General features: G+C 46.1%; 1 protein-coding gene across 2 annotated transcripts in view; it reads left to right on the top strand.

Moving 5' to 3' along the window:
• IPO4 (importin 4) overlaps positions 1-14957 on the top strand; it is a 2629293-nt gene that overhangs the window by 1048402 nt on the left and 1565934 nt on the right. For both annotated transcript variants that reach the window (XM_078644926.1, XM_078644927.1), the window contains exon 11: positions 11376-11429. In XM_078644926.1, the coding sequence (XP_078501052.1) occupies positions 11376-11429 (54 nt within the window). The remainder of the gene's footprint in view (positions 1-11375; positions 11430-14957) is intronic.

Here is a 14957-nt window from a genome sequence, read left to right as displayed (position 1 = left end):
GCTCTGCTCTGGGCACTATCAAGAGCTACCTTTCTGCCCTTTCCGCCTTCTTAAGGCTACCTGATCAGCCATCTTTGTTCAAGTCCCCTATTGTAAATAGGTTTTTGAAGGGCATCACACACATGTTCCCTCCTGTTCCTTTCGTGATTTCTCAGGTAATGGTACCTTTATGGATTATAACAACCTAAGGGCTTACCTGTGTGTAACTCTTCAGATTCAGCGTAGGACTCAAGCCTGAAACCACATCACTCTTTTACCGTCCGTGCAATTAGACTTTGCTGGACTACATCTGGAACTGAGACTGCATCAAGGAAGACTCCTGCTGTTCCTGGCCCGCTGTTCTGTTCTGTTCTGCAAGTCTTCTTTGTCGTCTGTGTCTGCGCTTCTTCCAGGATCTTCACCACCTGTGGGCATCAACACCTGAAGTAATCTCCCTTTGAGTTGCTCCCCTGCATCTGTAGGCACAGCAATAAAGCTTACCGGCCTTTGAAAGGTTTAGTATCACAGTTGGTGCTTCTGCAACTCCCGCGAGGACTTACCTGTCCTCTCTGCAATGTTTAGGCCAGTATCCCTCGGTGCTGCTGGGATGAAATCCTTGCACACTGCTTTAACTTGCCTTTGCCAAGGCTTGTTGGCTCTGCACTCCAGAGATCTTTGGGCAACAAGAAGCTCCAGCCTCCGCATCTCTTCCTGACAAGTACAGCTTCCTCACTGCATCCTCTGCACCGTGGGCCTGCATCTTCGGTGAGTTGCTAGAGGTCCTCTTGCGACTCCTGTGTCTTCGGTCTGTGGGTCCTCCTCAGGGTCGACTCTGCTTCAGTGGCTTCTCTGCTTGCTCGGGGCCTGCCCTGACTCTCTTGCTTGTGGTGAGTCCCTTGGACTTTTATGGTCCCAACGTTGCTGCTTCTTCCTTCGCCACACCAGTTTCGGCTGCCAAGGCTTGTTGGTGCTCCCCATGGACCTTTACTTTCGACGTGGAACAGCTCGTGCACGGCTCCTGGTCTTCCTCAGCATCACCTGGTCCTCGCAGCTGCAGCAACAAGGACACCGTCTGCCCTTCTGAACCTTCCGACATCGGCGGGCATTTCTTTTCCATGCCCCCTGGTCACCTCCGAGTGGCATACTCTGTCCCCTCTGCCTACAGGTTCTCATTTTCTAGAATCCACCCTTGTATTCCACTGGAATCTGGCACAGTCTTCTTCAGCGCCATATTCTTCGATGCCCTCATTGTGGTCTACGGCGGTTTCTGATGTCACTTCCCATCTATGCACCCGGCTTCCCTGGTGGTGGTATCCTGGTTCCTGGGGTACCGCAGGTGGGGCGACTCTCCAACCTTCTGTCTTCAACAGGGTTTCTTCAGGTTCCACTGGGAAGGGTCCTTTTTTTTTTAAAAAGCTGCTACTGTGACTTTCCTGTTTTCTTCTATTGGGCATGCAGCTGTGTTTTAACTCTGCGCACAGTCTCCGTGGGGTTACTAGGTACTTACCTTGGGTGGTTCCTTGTGTCCCCAGCTCCTTTGAGTCTCCTGATCCAAGTCCGCAGTTTACATTCCACCTTTTTAGGTCGAGCTGGTAAACTGCATCCGAAGGACAGATACTCGCTCACACCCCCCCCCTCCTCCACAGTCACACACACACGCACTCCAAGACACATACACACACGCACGCACACACATACATACACAGCCCCCCGCCGCACGCGCGCGCGCACACATGCCCCCCCCGTCCCCTGCAGCTCAGCAACCCACTCACCGGCTTCCTTGGTGCGGCGGCTCTCCTCAGCTGCAGGGCCCGGCAGCAGGACTCTTCCTCCCTCCTTCGGCACCGGGGCGCAGGGTAGGCTCCTGCCTGCTCCGGTGCTCCAAACAATCGCGGCTCTTCCGTGGGAGGCGGGGTAGGCTCCCGCCCTCCTACTTCCTGTTTCCGGTTGTCGCGCCGGCCTGCCTGACTTCCTGGTCGCAGGCCGGCGGTACTCGAAAGGGGGAAAAACGACTCCGGCATCCTATAAATTTGGCAGCAGAAAGGCAGCTGAGTGACGAGGAGCGTATTCTGGGAATCTACGCACACTGAAATTAGCAGCAAGAGTTCTGGATAAATTATAGGGTCACAAACACCCTGCATTTAAATCGGTTTACGGGGCTATGGCACCTGCTCCATATTATGTACCTAGCAAGTTTCAAGGCATAATTTAGGTAAGAGCGATGGTGGTTAATATATTTGCTGGAGAGGACAGCGAGTTGTGCAATCGCAGGATTCGCTCTTCATGACTCATCATAAAACAGCATAGAGTTAATGTGTCCGCTGCTAAATCTCCCACATGCAGGTCACGACAGTTTGCTTTATATATACAGCTCAGTGGTTACTGCTTTTCTTGCAGAGATATTTGTGAAGTTTCTCATAAATAGATATGTCCGACGGCATCATTAAAGTGCATACGTGTATCTAACATACATGTCTTGGGAACATAACTTGGCTCTAAATCATATTGGTGTAGTTTTAAGCACTTGTGAGTGATAAGCTGAGTGGCATTGTTTTATTTAGTTGTATTGATATCACAGTGTTACGTGCTAGAGCTATGTCACAGCCATAGCCAGCCTCTACCAAAAGTAGTGCTGACAGACCTTTAAGTGATAACTTTATTTTAGATCCTTCTGGAGCTGAAAATAAGGTCTCCTTCACTTTCGCTTTCATCAGGTCGTTGCTCGGAATGGAAATCTCAGTGTATGGGCTGCTGAATGCTCTACTGCCTGCGAGTTGCACTGCTCACAGCCAGCTTATTTCACTGGGGCTGCCCTGGATCCAACTCAGTAATACCTGCTGGATCTATAGTCTATCTGGATTCCCCTCTTTCCAACACGGACATGCCCTTTGTAACAGATCTCCCTCGCCTTAAATTTATTTCTATAGGTTATTCAGCTCCCTTGCTGGTTCTCATTTTCCTCTAGTTTGTTGGCCCTTCTGTGACTGTCCTCCTTCCCCATCCCTTCACCCTCTCTTTGTACCTCTCCTTTTCATTGTATTGTGCAGTGGTCGGCAGATTTTGTCAGCAGTTGCCCCATTTCTGTTGAGTTACAACGAATTGGCACAACGGCCCACTGGCAACTCTCGCGGGCAACACCTGCAGCACGTGCTGTCCTCGAAGCAGAGCGTTTCGCAGTGTGTTGCAAGCGCACCACCGTGCACCAGGTTTTAGACGAGGATGTGTTTGGCAATAGTGGCAACATGACATTAGTTTTCCTTTCTGAGTTTGTCTTGACGTTTTTAACTGTTGCTGCTCGCATTGATCATGTAAATTACGCCTTTTGTAGGTTTTCGAAGGAATGTTAGCAGTGCGATGCTTGCAATTGCATCTGAAACGCATCTTTGCCCTCTCACCCACTGAGTTGTTTAACGTGATTATCTGCAAAGAAAAAAAGCCTGCCATTTAATTTTAGTTTACGTTTCACAACTCGGCGCTTTGTCAACTCCGCCCTGCGCACAAGAGCATAGTAAGATATTTTTGCAGTATGGTTTTCACTGGACCCACGAGTTTAGCTCAGGTTTTTACAAGCCCATCTGCTTCTGACAGACTATTGTCTCTTGCTTGTGTTGGCACCTCTCTAACAACTGCCCGATCTTGTGTCCGGTTGCTCTTTTCTTTATTCATTTTTTTTGGGGGGGGGGCGGGGGGGGGTCATTGTTTTGGTAAGCGTGAATGTGGGTCTTGGTTCACAAAAGTTCTTTAGAAAAGTTTAAGCTATTGCCATTATAAATTACAAGAACTTTTATTTAAGTATTAGTTATTTAAAAAAATTAAACGCCATTATTATTTGTAATAGCAATACATCTAAGTCATGTAAATACAAAACATATTGCATTACAAATGCTATAGGTATCACATTTGCGAAAGTTATAACTATTGGCATTGTAAATGACAAAGCTATTAATTTCGCTATTTTCAAAAACAACACATAAATAAAAACTTTGCCATTTACAATACCAATAGCTCAAACTTTCCTAATGCGAGACCTATTGCATTGCAAATGCTTGTTAGTATTTGGTTTGGCTTCCCCCTGGAGATCACTGTATTTTGTGCTTACTTATCTATTTGCAATTGAACTATTGCTGTGTATTTGTGTAGATATCTGCGGGTAGGAGATATACCAGTGTGTTACTGAGTGTTGGGTACACTGTGTAGTTCTATTTCTTTTAACCTACACTACATGATTAAACTGGTAAAACAAGATGCTTAACACTCCTTCAAGATAAGCCTGGAGGCTGCTGTCCACTTTGAGAGCTTTCTGTGGTTATCAATGACCACTTAAATCGCTATAAGTGTGGCCTGGATTAGTGCAAGGTACAAGACTTGAATAAGTATGCACCATATACTAAGCCAGCCTCCTTCACCTCTCATCAATCAGTCTCTGCAGTCAGAGTAAACTATGTTGCCCCCCTACGACTACTGGGGCCCCAGAGCATGTCTCATTCTTACAGCATCTTGTTGTTTGCCTCATTTAATAATCAAGAGGGCTGAGCACACCACTTACCCCAGATGCTCAGCGGTTATGGGTGTGCTTATCTTCTGTTTCCAGTTCTTTGAGTTTGATCCGAGCCACTACACTGCAGTGCAACCAGCGTCCTCCACTTTTTATTGCTGAGAATGTTGTTGCAGTGTTTGACTGCCGTCACTGTTTGCACTTGCACTGCATTCATTTGCTCCTTTGTCAGTGAGACTGTGGTACATGTGGAAATCTGTTGTCGCGAGGCCCCCATCCACCAGCCAGTGTCTTTCTGCGCGCTGGGTGTTTGACCTGACCCCAGAATATACTGCTCCAGCCATGCCCAAGCCTACTCCGCTGATGACATGAAGTGAGCTTTATCCCCATGTACAATCCACAACTTTGCTGGGAAAATGAGATCATATTTGAGATCCACCTGTCTTAGTATCCTTTCGACTGGCACAATTGCCCCTATCTGCAGTTGAGCGAGGTTAGTATAGTCCTCTTAACGGTAACAAAATGAATGTATTCCTATGCTCACTGTACATGTTCCAGGTTCTTCCAGTCTGAGTTGATTGGGGGTATCTCAAGCACATGCAACAGTACCTAACACAATCTAGTCTGGTGGGGAACAACACCCAGAGACTCGTAATTCGGAGCAAGGAGGTGGGCGGGCTGGCCCTACCCGATGTTTCCCTATATTATCCAGCATAACCACTGAAAGTTGTAGTGGAGTATTCCATGGTGGAATCACAGAAGAACTGGTGGCATATAGACCTTGTGATTCTCTGCAGGCCTCTGTGTGACCTTGTTTGCTTGGACAAAAAACTTTGACCACCAAATGCATATATCAGCATCCTAGATACCACAACAGTCTGGGACTAGGACTCCTGCAAAAAACCCAGGGACCTAGTTACCTATCCCTTGCCTTACACCCCCACTCACCATACCACAGAATTTACCCCTGCAGTGGAGGGCACTTTATTTCAGAGATGGGTGGCAGGTGGGGAGCAGAGGGGGGTGGCCGCAGGATGCTTGACAATACGACATGTTTGATACCTCCACACCTATGACATTTTCTACAAGACCAAACTTATTTTGGCCTCTGGGAAAGTCTGCCTGAAATACACACAGCTTTGACATTGAGTTACTAACTACAATATGTTTTGGCAGTATCAGAGAAGCCTGGATTAGAATCACTGTTCCCCAAGCTAGTGGGCACTAGAAGTATCACCTCAAACCTGACTTTGCACATGCTTGAGGTAGCGTAGACGTGGCCCGCTAATAAGGATTGTTAGCAGGCTCTACACAAACAGGTATCGTAAAAACAGTGGCAAAAGCTAAGTAGGGATATACAATCATACTCTAAGTATGTTCTGGGTAGGGTGATGCTCTACACAATATAGTACTGCTGGCATTCTACTCCACAGCCCTTTTTTTGTATATAGTTTTTATTGATTTTTGCCAGAGTACACAGTGCAAGTTCAACACAATTTTGCCATATACAGTAAGAAAAAACCCCAGTAAACTGTTTGCCCAATTTCCCCCCTCCTGCTCTTGTCAACACACAATTGTTTTGACTGTCCTGAGAAAATTATTACTTTCACTGTTGCAGAATCAGATCTTAACCCCAACAGTATAGCACAATAGCAGTGTCCCTTTGGGATATGTCGTACGAGCTTAACAGTCCCTAGAAATTCCACTGTAGCCCCCCTCCCAAGCCAATTCAATGGTACGATGTGTCACTGCGAAACTTGTGCTTTCCACACACTCATGGCAGTACGCAACACTTATATTGAATGTTTCCAAACTCAAATCTGAATTGCTAGAGGAGTTGGTGGACTAAAGCTGACAGAATGCACCCAGTCAGTAAAGCTAGGCTCCTTTTATTCACCAGTCTTCACCCTCCCCTGCGGTGTGCTCCAAGGATCCTCGCTAAGTCCAACCTTATTTAGCATCTATGTTTCGGACTTAGCGAGGGTAATCAAAACTCACAGGATGAGTCTTACATCCTATGCTGACGACACCCAGCTGGTGCTAGCAGTCCACAATGATGGGGAAGCAGTTGCATTCAGATTCCAGGAGGGAATGCTAGCTATCAGCTCCTGGATGACGAGCAACTGCTTAAAACTAAACTCCGATAAGACTGAGGTAATGACCTTCGGCAACCTCACCCCAGGATGGCCACCTACCTGGTGGCCCGATGAGCTGGGCCCACCGCCTGACCCTGTCACCAAGGTCAGAATTCTAGAGGTCTTGTTCGACAATAAGCTCTCCTTCACCCACCATGCAAATGCTGTCGTCTCTTCCTCCTTCTATATCCCCAGTAAAATTAAAAAACTATTACCTTATCTCCCCCTCTTAGCAGGTAAAACACTGATCACCACACTAATCTTCTCCAAAACCGACTACTGCAATGCTCTTCTGCTCAATGCCCAAGTTAAAGTCCTTAGCAAGCTTCAGCTTGTTCAAAACGCAGCAGCCAGAATTCTACTCGCCATCCCCAAATCCAATCACATTACACCACCCATTCGACAACTCCACTGGCTGCCTGTCAGAAGCCGGACCAAATTCAAAGATCTCTGTATCGCTTGCAAAGCGATCAATAATTCAGGACCACAGTTTCTAAAACAAGCCTTTTCATTATACACACCCAACAGACCACTACGCTCCTCCACAGCACATCTATCTGTCCAACGGACCAAGAAAGCTTCTTGGGGAGACAAGCGCTTCCTAGTCTCCACGGCAAGACTTTGGAATTCCCTCTCTCTCCTCATTAAAACCAGTCCCACAATTATCACCTTCAGGATACAATTAAAAACCTGGTTTTTCAACCAATAACCTCCAGTTGCAGCGATTTCCTCTCTGGGTTCAAGTCCACAAGCGCCGAGACACCCTAGGGTATTTGCGCGTTATACAAGTTGCATAAACATAAACATCTGAGGCCATATTATAGAATGAGACCCCAGGGGCGCAACGGGTATGCGTTCCACACTTAGATTCCCCAGAGGCACATTGCTATTACAGAAGGGGGCCCGTTCTGTAATACTGAAAGGGATGGCGCACATGTAGCGCCAGTGCTTTCTCAAGAGGGCATTCCCTCATTTGCATGGATTATTCCCTGCGCCTCTGTGCCCGTGCCGTATTTTAGATGCGCAAAAGACACACAAGTGATGGACGGAATGCAGAACAAATCAAAACATTCACCCCAGTCAAGAGATCTGGGTTAAATCCATCATTCTTTGGCTCACCATGCCACCCCAGTTTAGACCTGGCCATATGCAAATCAGTCTTGACCCTGTGCCTCATGGGAACAGTTCAGCCCGAACTGCCAAGTCATGTTCTGCCTGGACCGGAAACAAGCATCCTAGGACCGGTTTCGGGGTTTCATCCCTCTTCAGCCAGGATAGCTTGATTCCAGTGGCACAGTGAGCCCGGGACCCACGTCTGGGCATACCTGGTGCACTTATGGCGAGAAAGCAAAAGACACACACTTGATGGACGGAATGCAGAACAAATCAAAACATTCACACCCAGTCAAGAGATCTGGGTTAAATACATCATTCTTTCGAGGGATGAAAGGGGGTCCCATGGCCACTCCCAGACATCCCCTTGCAGGTGGGTAAAGTCACTCACTGCATCCACCTGCAAGGGGATCTCACATCCGCCTGCACAGAGAAACACTGAGAAGCTTTTAAACAGTTGTTTTGTATTTCACTTGAATGTGCTGCTCTGAGGACAGCACATTCTTCATGATAGGGTGCACTTTTCCTGTTTACCCCTGGCACACTTTCTAAAAGGTGTGCTGTGGCACAAACAGGAAAAGGAAAAGTGTGCCCTATTATAATAATGGTGGGAATGCCAGAAGGTATGTCCCCTTTGGGTGGGGTGATGGCCCTTTTAAAAGAGATCTTAGGATATCAGATACCCTCTGCCCCTTATGTTATGTTGCTTGGTCTGAGACCAACCACATTTGAAATGATGCCAAAAAATGATTGGCACAGTGTTTGGGGCAGCTAAACTAATGATAAGTTTAAGTTTAAGTTTAAAATATTTATTGAGCGCAACATACACCTGGGCGGTTTCTTGGCGCTAAAGTAGAGGGCGACTGACTGAGCGAGGACAGCAACTAAAAACAGCAACTGGGGAATAGGCAGTTTGCTAAAGAAGAGCCTGAGGAAATAAAAAGGTCTTCAAAGCTTTGCGGAAGACGGAATAGTCAGTGAGAGACCTAAGGTCAAAAGGGAGAGAGTTCCAGAACATGGGGGCAAGAAAGGAGAATTTTGAGCCCCCCTGTCTTTTCTTCCGATAACGGGGCACAGTCAAGAGGAGTTGTGCCGAAGAGCGGAGGTCTCTGCCAGGGACATAAGCCTTGATGGCTGAAGAAATAAATAAGGGGGCCAGGCCAAACCTGGCCTGGAACACCACACAGCCTAATTTAAACAAGGCGCGTTCCCGCACCGGGAGCCAGTGAAGGGTTTTCAGTAGGGGGGAGGAATGGGGGAATTTAGGCAGACCAAAGGCAAGACGGGCAGCCTGGTTTTGCACTAATTGCAATTTACGGAGGCTGTACTGGGGGATACCGTTGTACAGGATGTTCCCGTAGTCCAGGCGGGACAGGACCAGTGCGGACATAATTAGCTTGAGTGCAGGGAAAGAAAAGAAACGTGAAATAGAACGGATAGTGCGGAGAGTAAGAAAGCAAGAAGAAACCACAGAGCCAATCTGGGAGTGCATAGTAAGTTGATTGTTTAACTTAATACCAAGAGTCTTAACAGAGGAAACAGGAGTAGGAGGAGAACCAAAAGAGGGGGGCCAAAAGAGAGAATTCCAGGGACTGGAGCAACCACCCGTCACCACAAGTTCCGTTTTATCGGGATTGAGTTTCAGGTGGTTGAAGTTCATCCAGTCCCTGATGAAAGATAGAGTAGATTGGAAATTGGAGATGGAGTCAGGAGAGGAAGAAAGGTCGAAAATGAGCTGGAGGTCATCGGCATAATTATATACCGAGACCTCCAGTTGCTGTAGGGCAAAGATGAGCGGAGCAATATACAGATTAAAGAGTAAAGGAGAGAGAGAAGAGCCCTGGGAAACACCGCACTGGACCGGGCAGGGGGTAGCTGAAAACTCCCCAAGCTGGACCGCCTGGGTCCGGTCCTTCAAAAAGGACGAAAGCCAGATAAGGGCTGATCCTCCTATGCCCGCCGCCTTGACACGGGAAAGCAAGATGGAATGGTCCACCGTGTCAAAAGCGGCGGACAAGTCAAGAAGGACCAGCGCCTGAGGTCTACCGGAGTCCAAACCCTCTCTGAGGGTGTCTGATACTGACACCACCACTGACTCTGTCGAATGCCTTGGGCGAAATCCCGCCTGACATGGGGCCAACCTCCCATTCTCCTCGGCAAAGGAGCTGAGTGCAGATGTAACATGCCGCTCCAGCACCTTCGCCAGAAAAGGGAGAAGGGAGATGGGGCGATAGTTAGCCATCACAGAGGGGTCGGCTCCCGGCTTCTTCAGGATAGGGACGATGAACGCGGCTATTAACGCTGGAGTAACAACCCCTCGGGCCAATGAATCGTTGAGGAAGCCCAGAGGGGGCAACGAGCAGACCGCATAAATCTGCCGTAAGATGTGGGCCGGGCAAATGTCAGATGGGGAGCCGGACTTAATTTTAGGGAGGAGCCTTATATTTGAAGACTGATACCCTGCCAGTCTCCTAGTGATATCATAGACTCTGTACAATCTTTGCCATTGAAGAATTGACTAATAATCTGAATGTTACCCCACTGTGCTTTGTAGCTAAATGGAAGCCCATCAATGGGATTATGTGCCGGGGCCTCTCTAACACTATGCTTCTGCTCAGATGGAAGACTCTGGACCTCTTTGAGAGTTATGGGATGGGCACCTCCTTGGAGGGGGTAGGTACACTCTTGCCCTCAGACATGGGCTGGGAGCTATGATTTGGTGGTTGAAGAATTCTCTTTTCTCTTAACGTGCAGGGCAAGTGGTGGAAATGCACCATTCGCTTGGTAGTGGGTGTGGGGGATGGAGAGTGTTAGGGGGGGGGTCATATGTTTATGTCTATCAGTGAATCTCCTACGATGCAGATGACATGTAGTCCTGGTTCTGCATCGTAAGAATCTTCATTGAAGTCATAAACAACCCACCCGCCTCTCTGGTTGTTCTTATGCTCGAATAATTAAAGTTATTAATATGTTTGGTTTGCAAAACAACTGGCTCTGACTGGATACAGCCACTGAGACGCACTGTGGGTAGGGGTGCCAACCTGGATCCTAAAAGGCAGGCCTTTTTGTCTACCCCTAATATAAGTATATCAGGCTTTGTGTTTTTACCTTCATTCCCATCAGTGCTGAAGGAGATCTCAGATGAGAGATGATGTAACGTAATAAAGTAAGACATTCCACAGCAACATTTGGAACATTCAGGAGACAATTACTTCTCTAATATGCTTCCATTGGGCAGAATTTCACGTGAATTTTTCTAGAATGTTAAACTCATAAGAATGGCAATGCAGAAACGTGTTCTAGGGTTTGTGCAGGCTGTGGATAATTTTTCAAAGGTTATACCTTCAGTGAAGATTCCTACCATGCAGTCATAGCTACAGTTTAACTAATATTTCTTTTGATCTGTCATAAGTGTAAACGAAGAGCACTGCTCACCTAGCCATTTTGGAAATTTAGATTACCACCAGTGTTTTTCAATGCACTGCTCCTCCTAATTGTGTTTTATCACTCTTACTGTACCGTGCAACTGCTGATGCTATATCCCTCTCTTTTCACATCTCACTCTGACAACAAAATATAGTAACACATTCACCATAAAGATTAATTTAGCAATTTAATGTGCTGTTAATTTTGAGTAATGTTCTCATTTTTAGGTGATTGATATGCTGGCACTGCACCTTCCACCAGAAAAGCTCTTCCCACAACTTGTAAGTACGGCTTCGTTCCTCCAAGCATGTCATTCTTAACGCATCAACAGTGGGCTTTCAGGACTTTCTAACTTTCTCTGGCTTACCTACTTTCTGCACCTGTTTGTGTATCTTGTCCACCATACATCTGCCTCTGTATTTCAAATGGTCCTTGAGTTTCTGAAAGAGTGAGCTTTGGTTCCCTATTTACAATTATACATATATTTTTTACCATCCTCCGCTCAGAAAAGTATTTGTGTTGAACCACATGCTTTTGGCTCATAGATGTATCCTTCTCCCACCAATAGACTGCTTGCACTGTAAAACAATCTTGACAATTTTACCCATCTCTCTGTCTGCCTCCCACTGTTTTTCCCCACTCTTGGCTAGTGTCTACTTTTTGTTGGTCCTTGTTTACCCAGCATCCCCTACACTGCTCTAGTGGCCTTCTCAGTTCAATGCTAATATTCCTACTGTACTGCTTGTGTACGTTTTCTTCTTTATTTTTGGATTCCTTCCACTAGGTAGTAATCGAGGGCCACACGAGTAGTATAGTTAAAGATAATTTATTGTAGATGGATACAGGATATGAAGATCGGTTGGTACAAACCCCACCAGGAGCAGCCAGCATGCTGCTCATCCCACTCACTGTGACTGCTCTAACAGATTCCCAACATTCTGAATCGCATCATCACAGTAACATTCCACTGGTGGTTTAATAGCATTACATTTACAAAAGCAAGATACAACATATCCCTCTTTCTTATACAGGAAAGCAAAATAGATAGAAACTAAAGAGGAGAGCCTGAGATAGAGAAGGCAAAATAATTATACAAAAGTAACAAGAAGAATGAAGCGAAGAGACAACAAAAGAGACTATGAAAACTTCAAAGAAAAAACACAAGAGAGATGTAGAAACACAGGAATAATCCATCCTCCCTTCTACAAAGAAAAAGGGAGAACACAAACACACCAATGACAAACTCCCAAGCACACCAGCTGGCAGGCAAGTATGCGAGGATGCAAGAAATAGAAAGTAAACAACACTGGAATGAACCCAGACACGGACACGATGAGGCAAGCAAAAGAGGAACGAAAAACAAGCACGTAGGACAATAAGAGAAAGAAAACAGGATAACTGAAACAAAACTGGGAAAAATGTAACAGACCAGAAACTGAAAACGTAAGTCAGAGAACAGATGAAAAAAAACGAAGTGAAAAAACTAGAACATAACATTACGTAGCAAAAATTTTACATTGCAATATTGAGAAAACATGACGTCGGGATAACAATGGAAATAGGAGTGTGATTAAGGTAACACGCGCACTGCAAAAGATGTACCTAACGAATGTGAACATGGTACAATAACCATGCAACGATAAACCATATTCAGGCAACGTAATCTGGAGTTGACACTGAGAGCAATGCTGTAATCGGACCTAAACCCATACCACACACATGAAAAGAAACAAGTGACTAAGAACCCTGAGCAGGTTAGCCAGTGTCAACAAACATATTTGGGTAAGAACCCATGATATCTCCGAATTCCAGAGGGAGATTAGTTAACGTTAACCAGATTATATGGGTCCGAACCCATGACTTATACCTAGGAATAGAAATGGTTAACAAATGCAAAAAGGATGAAAATCCATGCATAAATTAGCAAATGAGACTGAAACCGATTGCGAGCAAATGGGACTGAAACCCATTGTCCTGCCCTCACCATTAACAAGGGACAACCTGTTAAAAACGTATATGCTCTGTGTGAGGAGGCACACAAGGACAAAACCCTGCAACAAACAAAAAAAAAAGTGCGGCACATGGTGTCTTGGGGACAAACCCCTGCAACAAACAAATAACATGCGGCACAAGGTGTCTTATGCATGCATGGAACCCAACCATGCATCAAAATTGATCGTGCGGCACAAGGTGTTTTACGCACACAAGGAAAGTATCTTGTTGCAACACGTCAACTGCCAAGTGAGGTCACTAAAACCAGCAATGTAGAAATGGGAACTGGACTCAGAAACCTACCCCGTGTAGGGATCAGAGAAAATGAAGTAAATGTGAAAAGAAGCCAAGGGACTGTAGCGCCAAGTCAACCCTCATGTAAAGGACAGTGTGAATATAATCCACAAAAGTGTGGTTATGGGACCAATACACATGCATGTAAAATTACTCCTCTAAACAAACTGTAAACAATGCAGACCTGTTACAAATAGTAACAATCACTCTGTTAAAACACTGTAATAATTTGTAAAACAAGTTTAACCATGTTAAAGTCAATCACACAGTCAATCACACAAACTCCAATGTACGGCTTATGACAACATTCCTAGCATGTAACAGGAGTCCACAACATTCATTTATCTGGGGTATGCAACAGCTGTGAGCAATAACTCACACGAATAAGTTATAAGTTACTGTCATTCTTCCAGAGGCAGTGTTGTGCAGTGTCCACAAGCTTCTTTTCTACACACGTACGTATGGCCAAACAGTCTTACAAGACACCCTCCTCAAGTTCCTTTTAGTAGCAAGATCGTTTTAGGACCTCCGACTATGCACCAGAGTACCAACGAAGAAATGGCCAAAGGATGAAAAGTACTTGCGTGAATCGTGGTCTATGGAAAACAGACTGCAGGCAAACAAGCAGAGAAGACGTGTAGCCAATTCCTTCTCCGCAGCATTCCTGTGAGGCATAAACTTCATAATAACTTTATTGAAACGCCTCACTTCCCGCATTTACAACAGTGACAAAGGCATGGTTGGCAAATACACAATCGAGTATGTTGAAGCAAGGAAACCCAAGATGGAGGCACGCTGTATCTCGCCGCGCCGGGTGGCTCCTGACATCAGCATGCCCCAAAACATCAGACAGGATCGCTGGAGCTGAAGAGAACATGTCTGTCACAATAGCCGACGTAGGGCGCTGCAAAGAAAGGACTGCACGAGATGAAGAAGCTGTACTAAGGTAAGCGCGTGCAGTACTAGTCACAAGCTTCATTTGATTTTAAACATGAAGTTGTCGGTTGTGTAACTCTGCAGACAATGAGGTCTCAGCGTTGCCTAACAATCAAAGACAAAACAATATCTCAGCTGACAATGACCGCAGGGGCACCTTAGACACCGCTGCAGTCTGACCCCAAACACGTCTTCACACCTGGTTTCATTCCGTAAGTCACAGCCAGTGAAAAACCACCCTAAAAGTTGAAATGTCGTACGTCCATCAGAAACTGTTTTTGTGCTGTCATGGGCGCCGCTGCACAAGTCCCGGGGAGTAGAAACCTAAGCTCCAATGGTAATGTCAATCAGGTTGTAGGTAAAAAGGCTTACCAGGTGCAGCATGCAAATACACAGTGCAGTTGGGCACACATGAAGAGTTTGTCAGGCTTGTAGGTAAAGAGTTTGTCAGACCACCTCCTATGTAGCGTAATCAATCAATCATTTGTAAAGCGCACTACTCAACCGCGAGGGTCTCAAGGCCCTGGGGGGTGAAGGGGTGCTGCTACTGCTCCAACACACAGGTCTTGAGAAGTCTCCTGAGGTGG

The sequence above is a fragment of the Lissotriton helveticus genome, chromosome 5_1 (assembly GCF_964261635.1).
Source record: "Lissotriton helveticus chromosome 5_1, aLisHel1.1, whole genome shotgun sequence".
Classification (NCBI taxonomy): Eukaryota; Metazoa; Chordata; class Amphibia; order Caudata; family Salamandridae; genus Lissotriton; species Lissotriton helveticus.
Note: the sequence above shows the minus strand (reverse complement) of the source record. Positions and strands in the feature narration are given on the sequence as shown.